The following is a 20,185-nucleotide window of genomic DNA, read 5'->3' as shown; positions in this document are numbered from 1 at the left end:
TTAGCTGAATAATTCAGGATAACCAATTTAACCAATTAATTTTTTTTTCTTTTTAAATTAGTTCCAGAATCACGAGAGTTTGGCTGCTGTGCTAGGTTCATAAGCACAAAAACCTAATTTGTAATATATGCTAGATCTTTAGGGAAAAATTTGTATTCAGCATCTAAGCACAGGGCACACAGAGCAGGCTGCTAAGTGAAGAAATAGAGGAGCATATCTGCTTTGCATACTGAAGCTTTGAGAAGGGGTGCCTGCATGTACCCCAAATTCAGTTACAAATGTTTCCCTGGTCTTTAATGCTGTTGACAATTTTGGGAGGGAGCCCTTCAGTTGAAACTTTCAGATCATGTGTGCAACAAGAGTGCAATGTGCATGGTCAGTGAGTGTTAGCAAGAAACAGCTGGACTGCAGAGGGCAAGTAGGCCAAGTCCTAATCTGATCATGAAATATTTGTGCCTTTAATATGTTAACTTACTCAATTCCAAAATGTATTTTATGAAGTAAGAATCAGAATCTGGCCTTTCCTTTTGAAATTTCTTCTTTGGGATGCAATATCATTATTAATCCAGTTCCTCAAAGTGGAATACCTATACTTGCTAACTTTCCAAAGAATTCAGCAATTTTTTTTCTTTGAAAAAGAGTATTTAACTTCTTGGGGCTTATGTTTCTAATATTGTTGAATAACTTTTGAATAATGGTTGCTTTGCTTTGTTTGCTGAATGTCAACCTTTTTCACTTTCCTTAGAATGGAGAAAGACCATCTCACCAAATACATGTTATTAAGAACATGCCTCAAATGGCTAACTTTGTGTGCAATATGTATATGCACATGATTCAGAGTACTCGCCACCATCAACAGGTAAGGCCCTTCTAACTCTTGGCATATGTGCACTTAAAATAGAATTGTTTTTTTAGTAGAAGCAGCATGAGAAGCTGTTGAGGTTTGAGACTGTTCCTGTTATATTTCAAATTCAAGAAGCGTTTGTGAGTGGGAGTGAGAATATTGAGGTCTTTTAAAATCTTGCAGTAAGAAGAGCTGCATCTTCTAGAAATTTGAGCCCCAGTTTAAGGTCACTAGTAGTAATTGGTGCCAGGTGGTAGACATGGCTCTGTCTGGTCCAAAAATACTGTTCATTAATACTAAATTTCAGTATTTACTTGAAAATAAACTTGTGTGTTATATTTGAGGTAAGTGCAGCTAGTGAGATTATAACACCACTGCATGTTGCAATAATGTTTTGAAAGACCAGATCATGTTTTGAAACCATTTTAACCATGTTAAATCACTGTATTTTCCAGACTGGTTCACAGCTGTAGCATTTTTTGTTCTGGAGCAATTTTCAGCACCAAGCAAAATTTCATGGGGTTGGAAGCAGTTGTAGATGCTTTTTGTACCTAATTTTGTCAGTGTTTAATCTCTGAACCCAACAGAAACCCGTTGTTATCATATGTAAGTATAGTTTAGAAAGTATACTGAGCAGAAAGCTGCCTTTACTCAGCATACTTGGATCTGTAAAGCCTACAGGTAGTTGACAGTAACTGGAAGGGAGAGTAGTCTTAAATGCTACCCCTTGACTGCATCAGCTTTTACCCAATGTCTGGCGTGCATCCTGTTTATGTTACCTGTAATTTATTCTTTCGTGGTACTCTGAAGTTCCCTTATTGGTTTTCGCTCTTCTGAAAGATTTCCAAAAGTAGACAAAATTGATGTGAAAGGACACTACTCACTCTGTATTAGCTGACTGTGGGAAGGGAGTGTGAATGTGACTTGAACGCATAGTCCAAGGTTCTTGTCTGTGAGATACAGGTTCTGTTCTGTAATGCAAAAATGTCTCTGTGCTGCATCCTCTTTCTTTCTTCTACTGTTTCATCAAATATGGAACAGTGTAATCAGTAGAGATTGGAACCCAAAACTTCTCCTTTAACTGATTTTCAGACTTCAGATAGAAAATTTTTTTTTTGTCTGCAGTTCTTATCCAGTGATTCCTGGATTTTATTTTTTCTTCTGTGAGACAACTTCAGCCAAATTTTCAGCATTTTGCTACCTAGAAAAAGCCTTTGCCAGGTTGTCCTGCCAGACAGGATACTTTCTCGCTATTTTGGGGAAATGCTCTAATTATCTGTGTGCTGTAAAGAAAAGGGGATAGAGAAAGAGGAATGACACCACTAAAATCTCTTTTTCTTACAACTATTTTTTATAGTAGTGAAGGAGACTCACACTGTTTTGTTAGAAACCCAGTCCTATAAGCACAATAAGGCTTGTTTAGGAGCCAGTTTGTCTAATGTAGTTGGAGATCTTTCAACCATGCAAAATGCTATGTGATGAAGACTTACTAGACTCTGTAGTTGGTCACATTCAGGTGTAAATGAATAGCCCTGTCAAAACAGGGAAGTGTGTATATATGTCCTGAAAAGCAGATGGTAGCATCTAAATATTACCAGCAAATGGGTTTGCTTGACGTGTTAAACAAATATGCACCTGATCCTCCTGCTAATGCTGGTTATTCTTTTTGGCATCCTAATCTTATTCATTGCTAGCTAAAATTAGTTACAAAACTGCTGCTTTCCTACTGTGTCAGTGAATCACATTCTCCTTGCAGGGGAAGCCAAGAAGTGAACTACAGATAAAAAGCAAAGCAGGCATTAAATTTCTTTTGTCCTATTTGGTACAATGTAATATTTTTCCTTTTCTTTTACACTAGTCTTTATAGTAGTAGTCACAAAGCACAGCATTCATCTAACTAAGTCACAGAAGACCGAATTTGTCTTGTACATCAAGACTGCATTTTTTTAATGAAAGGATCTCTGGTTTGGAAATACATCTTCTGCATACAGGTGGATTATAGAGACCAGTGTGATAGCTTTGAAGTCTGTAAAAAACGCTTTTCATATCTCTGCTAGTGATATATCATAATTGCTTTATAGATTTATCTGTGCTTAGTAATATTCATATGAGTGCCATCTAATTGAAGGTAAGACTTCACTGTAATTAAACACTTAATTTGTCATGTGAAGCCAAGTTGCCTTTTGAGGAAAACAAAACTGAATAATCATCAATGGGAAGTTTATTAAGCTTGCATTTAATTAAAACAATCCACAGTATCCCAAGGAAATATCCATCATGTCGTTAAATAATGTCAGGCTGCAAGAAGTATGAGTGTTTCTGGACAGCCTGGAATTCTATAGCATCCATACTTACATTTCAGCTCTCCGTGTTCTTGGTGTTTTTTTCCCAAGTGGGGAATGCATATAATGTTTTGCAAACTACTCTTTTGGTTGCAAGCAGAACATTTAAACATTGTTTTGACTGTTAGTAGAACTTGCTAAGTTCTACATTTACAGCTCTGTGTGAAACTTGGATAAGTACAGATTACAGTCACATAGCATTTTATAAGGTGTTGCAGGGGGGAATTATGGAAATAAGTTGTTAAAGACAGGCCTGTTAAAGGCCTCAAAACCAAGTTAAACATATGAGTTTGAATTGGTAATAGGTGAGTTATAGTAGTGTCACATGTGGAGTGGGAGCTTCAAAGTTTATTAGAGAAGCCCTCCCATTGAGTCACGAGGTGGACCCCCTTGTTTTCTAAACTCCTCCTCAGAGAGGAGCCAAGGTGCAGCTGGATCCAATCTTAGCCCCAGATGTTGTCAAAGGATTGTCAAGTCTAAGAAATTACAGAGGTGGGATTGAACCTTTGTACAACTTTGTCCCGCAGGATTAAGGATGGCAAATCAGATATATTTATATAAAAATGAATTATTTATTATGATAAATGTTTAGACAAAAAGATCTTAATCAGAATTATTTACTACACAGTATAGAAGCTAAAACTACTAGTATAGTATAGTATATAGTATATATCAAAGCAATTATATTAAAGCAATTATAATAAAGCTAGCAAAATAAAGAAAGAATGATTAGGTAGAGATTGTTGTTACCCATACCAACGACTGCGGGCAAATCTCTTTCAGTCAGCCTCAAGGGGTAACCTTGAGGAACATCTCCCACCAAGGGAGGAATGTCCACACACGCTCCAAAAGGGATATGTTAGAAGAACCTGCCATTGGAAAGTGGGATTAGACTTTTGTAGTATAAAGGGATTGACTGTCAGTCATATGTCTCCAGGTCAGCTGTGTCAGCTTAGCATTTTTAGATAAGGATACTTTACCATATCTGCCACACCTTTTCCTCACTATCAGGATGTTTAACTTTGGAATTAGTGAGTCAGACTGATTTTAGCACAATTCAACACCAAAAGCAGCATGATATCCCCTCAAAGTCCACCACTGATAGCTTTGCAAAATAGGGCACTGTTCAAGTTGTTTTGCTGCATGCCAGGCAGAGTATCCTACTACAGGTAGGAATACGCATGTTGCTCCAAGTAGGGATTTACCATAACTTGTCTTACTGTTTGGGATAATGGAACGTTTGCTATCCTTGAATTGGAAGGCCTGACTTGCTAATACCCTCTTTTCAGGGTAAAGTAAAAGTTCCTTTTTCTTTTCAGGAAAAAAGTATATCTGAGATGACCATTTTGTGAGCCAAGATTATTCTAATTTTTTTTATATAGGACTGAAGTGCTTACAAATCATTAAGGCTTCTAAATCTTAAATCTTTGTTGTTAACTTGGTATGCAAACTAATGCAAGGTGAACAGTTCAAGCTAAAATGTAAATCTTAAAATCCTTCCTTTTTAATCATTCAGCATTTACTGCCCCCACCTGCCATGATTGAAGAACCAGAAATGACTCAAACTGAAGAGACTGAAGTGGAAGGTGGAGGGCAAGACATGCAGGAAGATGCAGAAGAAAATATGGTACTGGAAGAAATTATGAAGGAAGGAGAACTGAATGTGGTAGAAGTGGATGAACATCGAAAAATGCCCGAACACCCTGGAAGAGACAGTGACAGTGGAGACAGTGAACCTGAGAATGAGACTGAAAAGTGATTGACGGAATGCTTGTCATTTAGGCATTTTGAAAAATGGATGGGGAAGAGCAGTTAGAAAAATTGCTATTTTTATACTGACTTTTTTTAAAGGGTTGCTTGTGTAATGCAACTTGTTTGATATATTTGTCACTGAATGCTTTGTGGACTAGCAAGATGTTTGGCAAACATTCTACTGAGTTCTTGTCAGTATCGGTAATGTAATTTGTTTAATGGCCTCAAATGATATGCATTTTCCTTTTCATAAGTTGTTCAGTAAAGATGCTTTTTATACCAGTTTTGAGTATTTGACCTTTAATTCAGTCACTATGTTACCCATTAAACCTCACCGATGAAGTATATTCAGTATTAGTCAGACACTCTTTATAGTTTCCGTAGTGTTTTGCCCTGGAGAACTCCTTATGCAGAACTGTGCTTATGTACACTCAGATGGTATTTTAGGCAAAGGCTCAAGTTCATTAAGATACTTAGTTGTATGTCTGAGAAATGTGAATTATCATGCGACTTTGAAGCATTGAAAAGCTCTATTGAATTGTGACCTTTGCAGGTTCTCGAGGTTTCCTAAGTCCCAGGTACTTGTAGCAATTTCTCACTGTTGACTTCTGATGCTGTTTTTAATTTATTTTTCTTTACAGAAGAAGTAAGGGTGCAGCTTTTCAACAGCACTGATTTTTAAATTGGTGTTTTGAAATAAATTTCTTTTGATTTAAAAGGAGACAGTAATTTCCCAGGCTAAAGCCACACAAGGAAATAAAATGAAAATAGTTCCCTGAATGCAGGGTATGCAAAACATACAATATTGATATTAATGACATAATGGTTGAGTGGTGTTTTTTTAGGGTAACTTCTGAGTGTACACATTTCATAAAGAGATCAGAGAAAGGGTTTTTCCTTATTCATTAAGATTACTTTTCATCTTGACAAATTATTCAGTGGTTTAATGAGACTTATGAATTTCCAAGTAGATTTTCAAACAGCAATAGCCATAACATCACCTTCTGTTGCTGGCAAATGGAAAATTCTTGATTTTCAAGTGTTGCAGTCGTGAACCTGCCAGATGGACTTGCTATAATGACTAGAGAATGATTAACTTACAAGCTTTTTTAATAGCGTTGAAGTTTTTTATTTAGTATTTTTGTAGTATAATATGGAAAAAAATAGCATCAAGTTAAATGTAAGCCAAGCTCCATGAAACACATCTAGTGTGTTCATCCTGAGATCTCGTTTGCTCCTCCCCCTGAAATCATTCTCCCCCCATCAGTTAGAGAGGAGGTCAGGAGTAGCAAATCTAAATACTTACCTTTGGTACACTGTGTTCTTTTACATTTTGTCTTTGCTGAAATTAACTTTTCTCAAAGAAGAAACTAATCATCTGAGCAGAATTTCTGTTCTTTCCTTGCTTGTTCTGATTGAAGGGAGCATACTGTTTGTTTGTTACTGAATTGTCTGCCATAGGAGAAAAAATACTGCAGTGTTGAACATTTGGATATTAAGTTTCATGCAATAATAATCACGTGTTCATGCAGAATTGAATAATACAAGGCCTTCAGGCCACAAGCAACTAGCTCAGCTGAGGGTTGTCATCTTTGTTTTCCAGCCTATTTTCTATAAATACTGAGTCTGACAATCATTTACTTGCTTTAGTATTTTACCAATTTGAAAAGGATTCTGCAGTTGTCTTTTTTGTTTTTCTTTTTTTTTCTAAAATGGATAATTTAACTGACAGAGATTCTATCAATAGTTAGGACAGAAGGACTTTTAGCAAGCACCTGAAGTTGAAAGGAGCTTCCAAGACCTTTTTGAGTTGTGCACAGTTTGCAATGAACAATATGCACAGCTACCTGTGTGATGCTGAGTTCTGTGTGCGAGTTCCAGGTGTATGTGGTCACTTTGGCTGAGTCCTTGCAGGACAAGAGTTGTCCTAGACTTCAGTGTTGCCCTGAAATCGTGAGTGGAGTTGTAATGAAGGTTGTTTGTGGCTAAGGTGCAGGAAGAGGCAATCGAACTACAAACAATTGCAAAAGCTTGAACAGCCTTAATGTGCAGCTTTCTGAGGGACCAAGCACCACCTGTAAAAGAGATGGAAGGTTTTGTTGAGGTAACTTGAGCAAAGCAGGTTGTTTGCTATTCTTAATGTCATCTTCCACATGTTAAACTTGACTTTTTTCAGGGACGTGGTAGGATTAGGAAAATGCATTTTCAAAAGTTTGGCAAAATCATGTTTTTCTTCTAGCAGTGGTTGGAAAGTTCTTGAGGCTTTGATTTGGAGTATTAGGTCAGAAGTTTGCGGCCTTTTTACCCCCAAGCTTTTTAGTTCTGTTTTTAATCTTTGGTAAAGAACAAACTTTGTCTTTTTCACCAAAACAGTGGAAAAGTTATGTTCTGCTTACATTTTCTTATAAGAAAGAGTAGGTGAGAGAAGTGAAGGAATCTAAAACTGTAATTTTGATCTACATGGTTTGTTTTCCAATGTCAATATTTGGTTAGGATTTAGCATCTCTGTTCTAGTGCACAAGAAGATCCAGTTGTTAAACTAAATGTATTGAAAATTTCAAAGAAATTACACAAATTATTTTAAAAAGGCAGAATCTTTAAGTAAGTGAAAAAAATCATTGTTAAGACAGCTTTTAAAAAATTCTCTTCAAGCATTAGTGCAAAGAGTTATAGCAGTGCATGAAAACCTAGCAAACAAAATCCAAGTCTGTCTAAGGGCAGGATCCTCTAAGGGTATGAACTGGAGGAAAAAATATAAAATTGCTTTACTTTATTGTTCCAAAGCCGTATAATAAGAAATCCATTAAGGACATTTGAGTGAAACTAAAGAACTAGTGGTTTTTCTTCATATTAATTTAGCTAAGCCTTACATGAATTGCTTAATTTTCCTCTGTTACACTAAGCCTGTAAAGCAACATAGGCACTACTTTCCAGATTTGTTAAGAGACTAGTTAAGAATCCCTTGGACGCTAATGTACTGCTAATGTAAAAATGATACTGTAATGCAATGTCTTCATTTCTGTAATACCCAGTAATAGAAAGGTAAAGAGCAGTTCACTTGGGTTCTGTCATCCATAGGTGGCTGAGATAGTACTATATAAGTACAGACCCTTTTCCATCTGTGACTGAAATAGTGCAGTAAGTGCAGGTGTCGGTATTACCAAAGAAAGTGCATTGGTAACACTCTCAAAGTACAGTTTGCTTTTGTTTTAGTCTCTATGGGACTTCAAAAGAAAGCTTGGCAGTGTGGCAAAGGCGGTGGGTAAGTCAGTTCTAAAAAGTTCAGGACAAAGTTTGCCAAGGGGGAAAGAAGAGACAAGCTAGATGTCTCAATAAGCAGTTTACAATAATAAATATAAGATATACAATATATATAATCTATAATAAACTCCTAAGGTCATTACTTTTTCCTAACCTACCTTGTATTTGCTTTAGTAGAGGATACTGAGTACTGAAGGAGCCAACTTCCTTCAGAGGGGAACCAAGTATCTGGCCCTTTCCCTTCTCTCTTGGAATGGACCGTGCAGTTTCCTGGGACATAAAAGGATATGAATCCTGAAGAAAAGTATTCTCATGAGGAGTAGAAGTTAAGTTTTTCTGACAGAATGGCTTTGCTTACAGGACAAGAGACACCAGTTTTATTCTCTGAAATCACTGAATTCTTTTAAAAGAAGACCTAGAGGCAGTGGTGATCACATACTGGATAAACTTGATGACATACAATTCTACTGAAACAAGAATTAGGTTACACATGAAATCTTGTAGCAAGCAGACAAAAGCGCATGTCCTAGTGAACAAATAAATCACAGCCCACAGCAGTCAAGAAGCTGTGAGTGCTGTTAAGATATATGACAACATGGTTTCCTTTGCCAAACATGGTAATCCTCCCAGTAGAAACAATTAATAGAAAGTGAATGTTTTGGGGGGAATTTGGAGGCTGTTTTTATGGCCCTTAGTGCTTCCTTTGCTATACGGTTTCTCAAGTATAGTTCTTTTACAATCCTTTTTCTCAGAGTATTGGTTGCTTAGGTACCTGTCAGAAAAGCCAAATAACAGTGCAACAATATGCTGTAACATTTTCAAACAATACTGTTTCCATTGCAAATTAGAAAAGAACATTCTTGAAAGGCTTTCAGCTAAGTATTCTCTGTAGGTCCATGTAATTTCCTAAGTTTTTGGTAGGTTTCTGAAAAAGTACAGTACTCAAACTTCCAAAACCTGCAAACACAGGCATCTACAAAATGGCTACATTGGAGAGAATGGAAGAAAGAGAAAAGCTATACCTGCAATACTACTCACTCTCAGTTTCTGCAGTAATGAGAAAGTGATTTTTTTTTTCCCCACTCCCATGGCAGGAGTCCTAACAAGGTGTCCTGTTGTGTCCTAACAAGGACAGATCATTTCTCTGGGCCTTGCTTTGGTAGGGCTTTAATCAGCTTAATCTAACCCATATGAAGGGTAATGTAATACATTGCTATTAAGAAAGAGTATGTTTCATTCAGCTTCCATTACAATTTTCACTCACCTTGAAAAAGGAGCAAGGACAAGGATATTTGAATCAAGTAATAGCATTACTTAAGTGTAAAGCATAGTGGCCTGTTGCTGTACCATTGTATCTAGAAAACAGATTCAAAAAAAGCTGGAGTCATTTCAGCTATAAGTAAGAAACTTTCCAGAGTTCAAGCATTATCTTTCTGCTTGAGAAACACTGTCAGAGTAAACAGAGTATGTTTCTGTATGAGTATTTTTTAAGAAAATGTAGACCCAAGCAAAACGTATAGCCAGCTGCTGTCAATTACATGTCAGTGAAAAAATTATATACGACTGCAGGTTTGCCTAATAAAACATTAGAATTTTATGATTCCAGAGAACAGCATAAAAGAACAAGATAGATTGCCAAATAAGGGTCAGGAATATATCAGTCCTGGCACCATTTGCAAGAGATAAAAAGAAGCCGCCCTTATCACATTTATCAAGTGTGAATTCCTAAATTGCTGCAACCCAATGTAAGAGAAGCCCTGTTACACATCTAGAGACGCTTCAGCATCCTGCTGTGCTAGTCTGACATCTCTTGTGTGTCAAGAGCACTTATTTTTAGATGGGAGAGTCGTTAGGGACAGAACGTATCTTAACTACTGTAAAGGAAGTAGTTCAGGAGCAGCAGAAGTGCATAGAGAGAAGCTGAGTATAGAGGCACAAAGATTCTGTTTCTGACCACAAGCCACAGCAGTTTAGGCTTGCCCTATTTTTTCAGAGTGATTTTTGGCATCAGCAGTCATGTCTTATCGGGCAATACCATGTTTTCTAAATTGAGACCACATGTTTTGCAAGCTGAGTCAGGGGAGAAGTCACTCACCAATAATCCTCTTGTGCTGAGGACACATTAAGAACATTGAAACAGAACTAACTGGGATGAAGAAAAGCCCAGTTGTGGAAGGGTTGTCTTGCTGTCTGTCATTGACAACCTCTGGAAATGCGATCAGAGTTAAAAAAAAAAGTGCTGTAATGTATGTAAATACGACCTAAGTTTGAAAAGACCTCATGCATATCCAAATATCCAAAAATATTGCCTCTGTATAGCTCTGAATTAAAACCTAATAATTACTAAATTTAAGGTGAGATAATGGTTTTGCTTATGTGAAAGATATACTGAAAATTACTATTCTTAGATTGATTGAAATATTTACTGAAACTAAAGTGTCTGTTGAAAGTTTTGTGGATTCATACAGATCCTAGAGGAGAACGTTACATATTCACCTTCAAGAAGATTTTGAGTTCTTGTTTTGTGGACTGTTTTTTACTGATAGCATACTGTGTATTGGTCTGGGTTTTCTTACCTCTGTTGGTGTCTAGCAGTGAAAAATCTTGTGGAGAGCAAGGACAGAACCCATGGCATCCAGTTAAATTCTGTATTTATTATATAAACATTATTTTTATATATATATTATAAACATTATATATTTATTATTGTATACATATATGTAACATTGTATCTAAACTGTTGCAATGAATGGTATTTACGTGAACTTTAAGTGATGAATTATGGATTTTCAGAACAGAAAACATGTTAGGGTATTTTGAAACTTCTGTGGGGTATTTTTTTAGGAAATAATGTTATTGTGGATGTAATGACAATTCTCACAAAGCAATGCTTTCCCCAGAATGTTGCATTAAATGTGGCACTGTGTTGGTTGCTTATTTAAAAACAAACAAAACTGTTCAAGCACTTGCCTTTAGTAATGCACTTTTCCCTTACGTGAATCATACATTTTTAGAAAGTCAAGGGATAAAATAGAAAGTAAAAGGTACGATATTAAAAAATCCACCAAGACCAAACAAAAAAACCCTTAACCAGCCAACCAAAAAACCCACAACACCCACACACACAAAGAAACCCCCAATATATCTGCGTGTTTAAAATGTCTGGGTTGCTTTGTTTTGTTTGTTGATCCAATTAGCACTGAAAAGAAATATAAGATTTGGAGTTTCATACAAAATGAAAACTTGAAAGTCTGACCAGCTCTGATTACATATGTTTGGATGTTGAACCATTCCTGTGCTACCACTTGAGTTCCAGTTTTGAAAACTGACCATCGTAGATGCATCATAAGTGCATCTCACAGTGCATCATGCAGGAGTAAAGATTATTCACTATAACCCTCATGAAGTTCAAGCTATTAAAATTGTGCTCAATACCCTGCTTTCCTGTCCTGGTAAAGGATGTAGTGTCATACTATTTCTTTCCTTGTCCAGACTGACCATATTTCAGGCACCTGCTAGTTCTACTCAGAGCTAAGAAATGCTAAGAAATTTTCACAGGCTCAGTTCTTTATCTCATTTGATCTCTAATATACTATGAACTAATCTTGCTCCTGCATACACAGATACTTCAGTGATGGGACGGTTGTCCTAGATTGCTCCCTGCTCCTGCAGTGTTCCCCCACTGGCGTTCTGTCAGTCTGAGCTGCATAATGAGACAAGGCACCGAGGACAGCTGCTGCTCCTGACTCACTCAGTGCTCAGTCCTGTGCACAGTACCCTCCTGTAACTCTGAGCTGATGCAATCATTATAAAATGGAATCAAAAAGTGAGCAAACAGAGCAGGTGTAGTGTTTTAAATTTTATCCATTGAAACACAAATATCAGTGGAACTATACATGCACACCTTGTGTAGTGGTAAATATATATCAAGTTGATTCCAAAGAGAATGTCTTACTGTAATCACAAAGGGATATGTTTGATATTGTCAGTACAAAACTTAATATTTTACATAATATGAGGTAAAGCCAATTTTGTAAATTATTTAGTTAAACAGGTTTTTAGTATTATTTCAATATAAGGAACTATGAATGAATATGTACCCATGCTTTTTACCTGTGTTAGTATACAAAAAGGCTTTCAATTTAAACAATGTAAAAGGGTTTGTCCTGCAAATTTATTCTATTTGGATTTATTTTATTCCACTTAGAAATGGTGCCTTACAGTGTTCCAAAATGAATACAGTGGAATAAAGAGCCAGTGTAAGTTATTGTTATTGCTAATGCTCCTATACCATGGAGGAGAAGGTGTGGAGAAGGCAGTCCGTCTCCTATGTTTCTGAATTCTGCCAGCAAAGCAGAGTACTAGAGGAAAACATGTTCTACCCAAGCTAATAAGGGTTTGGATCAAGAATATTTATTTTAGACCTTAGCTAAAGATACTAAGTTTACATACATACAAATATAAAGATGTCCTGAAAATTGCTTTATTACATACACAAACTTTTGTGTAAAGGAAGTCAATAAGTAGAAACTAGTGAGACTGTTAGATCAGAGGTGCATAATATACCATGAGAATAGTGTGAGGAGATGCCGAGTAATTTGCAGTAAGCTAAATATATATCTCAGTGGTTAGGCTTTAATTTATGAATGTAATAGCAGTTCCATGTTTCTTTTAGCAAGATCTTTTACATGAACTATAAATACATCTGCTTTGATAAAATATTTTCTCGGTTGTCACCTCTCTCCACCTTAGGCTACTTTTCTCCTTTGAGAAGGGAGGGAAGGAAGTGTGTTCACGACTCTTCTCACAGTCATGCCTGCAGAGCCAAGCTCTCTTCCTCAAGTCAACCAGAAAAGCATTAGTGGGAATCTTCCCCTACCCTTCACCTGTCTCAGTTTGCTGTTGATAGGACCTTCTATTTCTCAGCTTGGAAACAGTTTACTGAATGAGTTTTCCTGCTTTTTGCTGCAGCTTTTTGCAGTCTAAATATGGCCACATTCAACACACAGTTGAAGGGAAAGACGTAAGCCTTGCTTGCATTTGAGACAGCAAGGTATGCCTCTGACAGATGCGAAGATGTGAAAAAACAATGAATGTGCTCATAAGCAGAAATTTGTAAAGGGGTAATTGGCCTAAATTGCCAAATTGCTGCTGCCTGACTGAATGTCAGCCATGTACATCAAGGTCCCTCCTGAGCCATGTAACCCTGTGGCACTTGGTAAGAGACGTGCAGATTTTGAGGTTATGGGTTTAGATTTCGATGTTTAAATGCCATTGTATTCACAAAAGTTTTGGTTTGGTTTGGGTAGGGATTTTTTTCACATCTGGCTCTAATCTGTATAGATATCAATAGATAGAGCAAAAAAACATTGAATCTTGCAGTGTTCTTTTTAAATCAGCAATCTTAAACACAAGGAACAATTATTCATAACAATCTTTTGGGTAATTCTGAAAAAAGACTTGAATGTGTTCATAATGTTTTCATTAATTTTTTTGACTATCACCATTTCAGATACCCTCATAAAATCTGCTTAAAATAGGGAAGTCACTCACTCAAAAGTACAAGAAAGACTGTACTTTCTTGTCTTGTTCTAACATGAAGCCAGATTTAGGACATCTTGAATATATTTGCAACTGAGATGTTTGAATACAGTTTTAATTAGCTATTTAACTAGTGCATTTAGTTGAAATTGAGCACTAATTTGCAATATCATTGCAATCACATGCTCAGAGTGAAGATTGGCCTGTTTGTTTTCTATTGGAAGAAAGTAAAAAGCCATCTGCAACTTAGTATTAAGGGTCTGCACTGCAAATGCAAGCATGGAGACATAGTGCCACTGATTTATGTACTGTGCAGTTTCTTTATTGGAATTTGTTCTTCTGCTTAAATTCAGTGGGTGTTTAAATTTTCAGTTGGCAAGCTGTCAGGTTTGCCAGCAGCATTATAACTGTGAATATCATGACATCTGTATACATAAATTTTCAACCAAAATATTTGTTTAGCAACTTCAGTGCTGAAATAAATGTATGAAAAAACCCCACTTCTTCATATACACTGTGAAAAAAATGTTGACACAGTTCAGATCACCATGTATTTACCTTGACTACAAGATGTTTTGTTAAACTAAATGCTTAATTCATATTCTTGATGAGACTTTGAGATACCTCAGTAAGAAGTTACTTAGAATATCTTGCAGCATTTCACTCTGATAAGATTTAATATAGCCTAAGTGGATTTTAACAGAACTGTCTGAGGCATAAATATAGTTGAATTATAAAAAGCTGTCTATACAACAGTATTTGTAAGATGCCTTTTAAATATTACCAAATGTGGTAATAGAAATACACATGGAACATTCCTTGGGAATCAGAGAATGTTCTTGTCATCTAGTAAAAAGATGGAAAAGACAGAATTAAGGAAATTGGAGGATTTGAGGAATTCCTGAAGTGTTTGTGTAACTGGTTGTCCTGGGATACACAGAAGTTCTGGTATCCACCTTTATTCTTTTCTCCAAATATGCCTTTTGGGCTTTTTGGTATTCTGCCTTCTTTAAAGAGACTGAACTACTGTGATTAATGACTCAAACATTCAACCACCTGCAGTGACCACCCAGATGCTGTAGGGGACTGTACTATTGGTGTTCATGGCTCAATCAGCAGTGTGCAGAGTGACCACCCAGGCCAGGGGCTGAAGGTGTGCACATCCGACACCTCAGGCTACGAGCTGGGTGTTGAACAAGGTAAGAAAAGAGGCAAACTCTGTGATGTGGGGTAGTGTTTCTTTTTCCTTAACCAGATGAGTCAGCTGTGATAACTCCCTGGAACACTCGTGCTTAACCTGAAGATATTCATCTCCTGTTGATGAGCCATAATTGGGCCATAATGGACTCAGCTGACTGACATAAGAGACAGCTGCAATGTCTTGGAAGGTGTCAAAGACTCCCGAAGTATCCCGTGACTCACAGTACTACATCATCCAGTGTAAAACTCCCCAGCCCAAGGGAGATATCTGAGGTGTTCCCACCTGAAACTGAGCATATATAACTGAGTTTTGGGGCTTCCCAGTTTGTATTTTTACTGTGAAATCTCAGTTATAAATTATTAAAAATGAAACATTGAGAAATGTTGCAGTGTTTTAGATATGATCAATTTATCTTTCTATTGCATCATTTTTCTTGGTTTATTTCACAGTTGGACATCTCACAAGACCATCAGAAAATTCCAGGTTGTGTTTTGGATTGTGTGGCGTTTTCATACATATAAATATATCTGCAATTTTCTGGACTGCTGAAAGAATAAACAAGGCAGAAATAAAATGCTCTGACAACTCACAACACATCTTAGTCATTGGGGACATAACTGTTAATAGTCTTGGTGGATAATAGTCTTGATGGATCTGTTAAAAAAAACACATAGTCTGAAAGCTTATCACAGGGAGTAGGTGATAATGAAAAGAACCAGCAGATATGTAAACTCAATTAACCTGGTACAGTTGTGTGCAACCTATTTCTCATTAAGCCAGAGCATAAGCAATGTTGACAGCCTGAGAAGTTCTGCAGCTTTATGGAAGAGCCATCGTCTAGTTCTGGGATTTTCTTAATGTATTATATTCTAAATGTATTATATTGCAAACATTAATTCTATTCTTCATCTATAGCCATATTTTATTATGAAACTTATCTCTGTAAAGCTAGGTTAAAAGTTTGCATCCAAGTCATTCTAGTCTAGAATATTACAGATTAAAGTGAATCTCATCTTTTCTTCCTTAGAAAGTTTCCCAGAAAGCATATGTGACTTGGTATTTTTTAAATTAGATTTTTGTTAAATACAGGAAACAGATTTTTCTTGACTGAAAATATCTTTTTTTTACCTGCAAAAAAAAAAAAAAGTCAAAAAAGAGATTTTTTGGCTTCTCAAAAAGAGAGTTCTATCTATATATCCCTATATCCACTTGCAGTCAAAATTAACCCTTCTTTTCCATGTCACTGGTTTCAGATGGCAGACTTCAGTTGCTTAGTGTGGGGATTATTTCGCCTGACTATGCTGGTGTTTCTTGTCTGGCCCATAGGCATAGCCTTGTGTGCCCTCTATGGATTCCTTTCTCCTCTCACTGGTTTGATAGGACTTGATGAATTAAGCGAAGTGTTGCTGAAGGGCGCGTGTTTGGGGAGGCAGCACACTTAGAATGCCTACAATGGCAAGCTCCTGTGTTAGTCAATGGAGACAGCTCTGCAACAGAAAAGCATTCAGCTCTATGCTGCTGGATTTCATATTTTACTCTGTTAATCCTAAACAAAGTTTTCTTAATTTTTAACTGTGTGAATTTCTCTTGAGCATGTCAGAGAAACCTTAACAATCCAGAGGTTGGTCTCCTAAAATATGCAATAAAAGTTGTAGCTATTGTTTTGAAAATGAGTACTTGGAAATGAGTACTTTGAAAATGAGTATCCTCCCATTGAAAATGGGAGAATAGAGCAGCCAGACAAGGTTATATCGAGGAGCTGGACTTGACTGTGAGCAGGTTAAGAATGAGGTTGGAGGGCTGATAAGACATAGTCGAAAAACTTGGAGAAAACCAACACACCCAGGAATGATATTTATCTTCAACACGCTCGTGGAAACCTATTACTCCTGTGAATGTAAAGACACCGGCCTTGTTGGGGAAAATGCACTATGTTGTTATATGACGTTGCATCTGAATTTCAGCTTCCTTTTTTTGTCTCCCTGAAACCTTTGGGCAAAGACAGTTCAGTGAAAGTATATCATGCTTGCAAAGTGAAGCACACAAAGTCAGGAATGTTTCTCTTACGGTTGCTGATTAAATAGAAATTAAATGATTGCATATGTTTTCTTCAGCAGGGGTCTTGGTATAATTCTGGGTACTACAGGGACGTGGTCTGAGTGTGATATTTTGGATTTTAATTACAATCAAATCTATTCCAGAGCTTTTCATATGTGGATATTAATGTATCATCTTGTTCTGTAGGACTCTTGGGAAACTCTGCGATGAAGAAGGGCACAGTAAAATCCCTGAGGAAACCAGAGAGTCCATCTTCTTTAGCCTACAGTTTAGAGAACAATGTCCAAGACCAGTTTACAGATAAGGCAGTTACTTGTTAAAGTACTGAAAGGAAAGCATAGATAGAGAAGCAGCCCCAAAACATCTTTCATTTCCTCTTTTTGAGGACACACCTAATCATTAGTGTATTGTGAGAGATTCAGTCCTGTGTATATGTATCTATAATTATTCTTGTAATAGCTTCTGCCTAGAACTACCTTGAACTTGGTTTTGCAAAGTAGTGATATGTGTTTCTACCACAGTAAGAACAGAAGAGGATTACATGTGCTATTTACCAATAAGCTAATTGGACTTAAAAAGCCTTTGTAAAATAAAGTTGGTCTCAACTGACGCATTTTTAGGTTGGATATGAGGAAAAAGGTTCTTCACCCAGAGGGTGGTTGGGCACTGGAACAGGCTCCCCAGTGTCACAGCACCAAGCCTGACAGAGTTCAAGAAACATTTGGACAATGCTCTCAGGCACATGGTGTGATTCTTGGGGTGTCCTGTGCAGGGCCAGAAGTTGGACTCGATGATCCTTGTAGGTCCCTTCCAACTCAGCATATTCTGTGAATCTGTGATTCTCCGATTCTGCGATTTTTGAGCTCTTATGAAGCGGTTTCATGCTGTGTATCTAGACTGGTAAGAAAGATCATCTACGCTTTGAAGATCAATGTTATTTCAGAAATATCCTTGTCCTCATTTAGCCTCAATCTTCAAGCATCATCTTATGCTGAACTGGGTGATGATACACAGGAGAAGTTTAATATTTTAGAGGATAGGATCAGAGAAAACACAATGCTGACTGAGGTGATTCACTGGGATTTTTTTGCTGATTCTGTTCTCTGAAACATTTAACTTCCCCTGTGTATTAACACTGAACCTGGGAGCTGTAAAATCTTCTAGGGCAGAGCAGGCAGATAAAACTTAGACATTAAACATTCATCTGACATTTATGTTAATATAAAAAGGTTTAAATGTGAGATTTAGTTTGGGCACAGTATGTGCTCTGGATATGGAAAATGAGAGAAATAAATGCACCCAAACTCAAACCCTAAAATTAGTGTGTGGTCATGTGATGGACTCCCTATAGGGAAGCTTTTAAGTGCTGGAATGAAAGTGCATTTTTTGTTTAACTTATTCAGCACAAACAGAATTATTTGGATAGTTTCTATTTTCTTCCTCTTTTATAGCTCCACAATAATCAAACAGAATTGAAACAAATTTCTGAAAAATCAGATCTTTCATTGAAAGCGGCTTTTGTAATATCTGTCTGTGGTAACTTTTTGTTCTGCATGGAAATACATTTTCTGAAATCAGTATTATAATTAGATTACCTTCTCAATCATAAATATTATTGTATGACTTCCAGCAGTGATTGTACTGACTGGTAAAATGGAATCTGAAATGTACAAACGTCTTTAAGTTACTGCTTAAGCCTAGCAGCTAAATTCTGGGACTTTTGGAGTATTAGTTCGCTAGCTCTTTATTTCACTTCTGTTACATAACCAGTTGGTACCACAGGGTACCTGTTGTGTCCAGGCTGTGTCTATGATGCCAAATCCCAGAGGGATTTGTTAGAGGTACACTGTGAGTTAGAATGTTGAGTGATCTCTATGAGCACCTCTCTACTTTGCTCTTCCCTCCCCACCTCTCTCAAATTAAAAAGTAGTAGGTGATTGCTCAAGTCCTTTTGTATTCCAATGAGTTTTGGAGCTCAACAATCAAGACAGATATGAACGTCTGCCAGAACAGTCTCCATTTTTCCCTGTTTCCTTTCAATCTTAATCTAATTATTCACCTTTATTCTCCTTAACTCTTTCCTCTATTTTTTCCTATTTTTGTTGCTTTTTTGTTTAGTCCATTGTAATTTGCATCTTCTTTTTTTCCCTGTAAGATTTTTGATAATTTTTAATTTGAGGTTTCATGAATTGATTTTATTTTCCTTCATTATGTTTTCTACGTTCCCCTTTAGCTACTTTGATGAATTTCCTTTTATATTTATAAAGTTGCTTTTAAGCCTGACATAACAGTTGTAGAATTCCTTGTGCTGAGTATGTCTTAAGGGGCTATTGTGTTTTGGTTTTTTGTTGTTGTGTTTTGGATCACAGTCTGTTAAACCTTATGTTATTAAGTTTACTTGTTCAGCCATCCTTGATCACATTTTTGACTGTATCCTGCTGTTTATTATTTCCTTGTAGGAATGGACCTTCAGCAGTAAGTGTCCTAGACTGGTGGTCTCCAAACTTTTTTGATTGCACACACCTAGCAGCAAAAAATGTTGGAACATGCACATCCAATCTATGTATATTTATTAATGTACAACTTATGTGTGATTACTACTGTAATAATATATTCTGTACATTATGAAATATACAAAAAGACAAAATTGGAAAGTGAATGAGATAAAAATGAAATAAACACTATTTTAAAAATTTACAATTTTACAAATATATAATTTTATCTATTAATGGTACAAAAAATATTTTCCTCCTGCACCCCAGTGCATTGTCTTGTGCACCCCCTTAGGTCCTTACCTCCCACTTGGAAACCACTGGTCTAAATATTCCTACAACAAGCATCGGTAGCCTCAAACACATTTCTTCCAAAGAGCACCTGACTTCCATAAATGTTCTTAATTTTTTGCTATTTTTTCTGAAATTGAGAAAGGAAGGAGATTTTGTTACAGCTACAGAATATTTAACACAGCAGTAGAGTTAGTTGAAACAAAAATTCCTCTTCATTCATCTTTCTCTTCTCCATTTTTTTACCTTTCCTCTGTGTTTTTTGCCTAGTCTTTTAATGTAAACAATGAAATACATTTACAAATCTGTCACCCTCTTACACAAGCTCATATACAATTGTGTTACTAGATTAGAAAGAATTCCTTTTATGTTCTAAACCAGGCCAAAATTATTTCATTATTAA

At 36.6% G+C, this 20,185-nt stretch overlaps 1 protein-coding gene across 1 annotated transcript in view; it reads left to right on the top strand.

Moving 5' to 3' along the window:
* AQR (aquarius intron-binding spliceosomal factor) overlaps window positions 1-5,221 on the top strand; it is a 51,595-nt gene extending 46,374 nt beyond the window's left edge. Inside the window, exons 34-35 of the mRNA XM_017827368.1 lie at window positions 746-859; window positions 4,703-5,221. Coding sequence (XP_017682857.1) covers window positions 746-859; window positions 4,703-4,945 — 357 coding nt within the window. The 3' untranslated portion in view covers window positions 4,946-5,221. The remainder of the gene's footprint in view (window positions 1-745; window positions 860-4,702) is intronic.
* Window positions 5,222-20,185: the final 14,964 nt, after the last annotated feature.

The sequence above is a fragment of the Lepidothrix coronata genome, unplaced genomic scaffold (genome assembly GCF_001604755.1).
Source record: "Lepidothrix coronata isolate B3197 unplaced genomic scaffold, Lepidothrix_coronata-1.0 Scaffold138, whole genome shotgun sequence".
Lineage (NCBI taxonomy): Eukaryota > Metazoa > Chordata > Aves > Passeriformes > Pipridae > Lepidothrix > Lepidothrix coronata.
The sequence above is the reverse complement of the archived record's forward strand: the minus strand, read 5'-3'. Positions and strand labels throughout refer to the sequence as shown.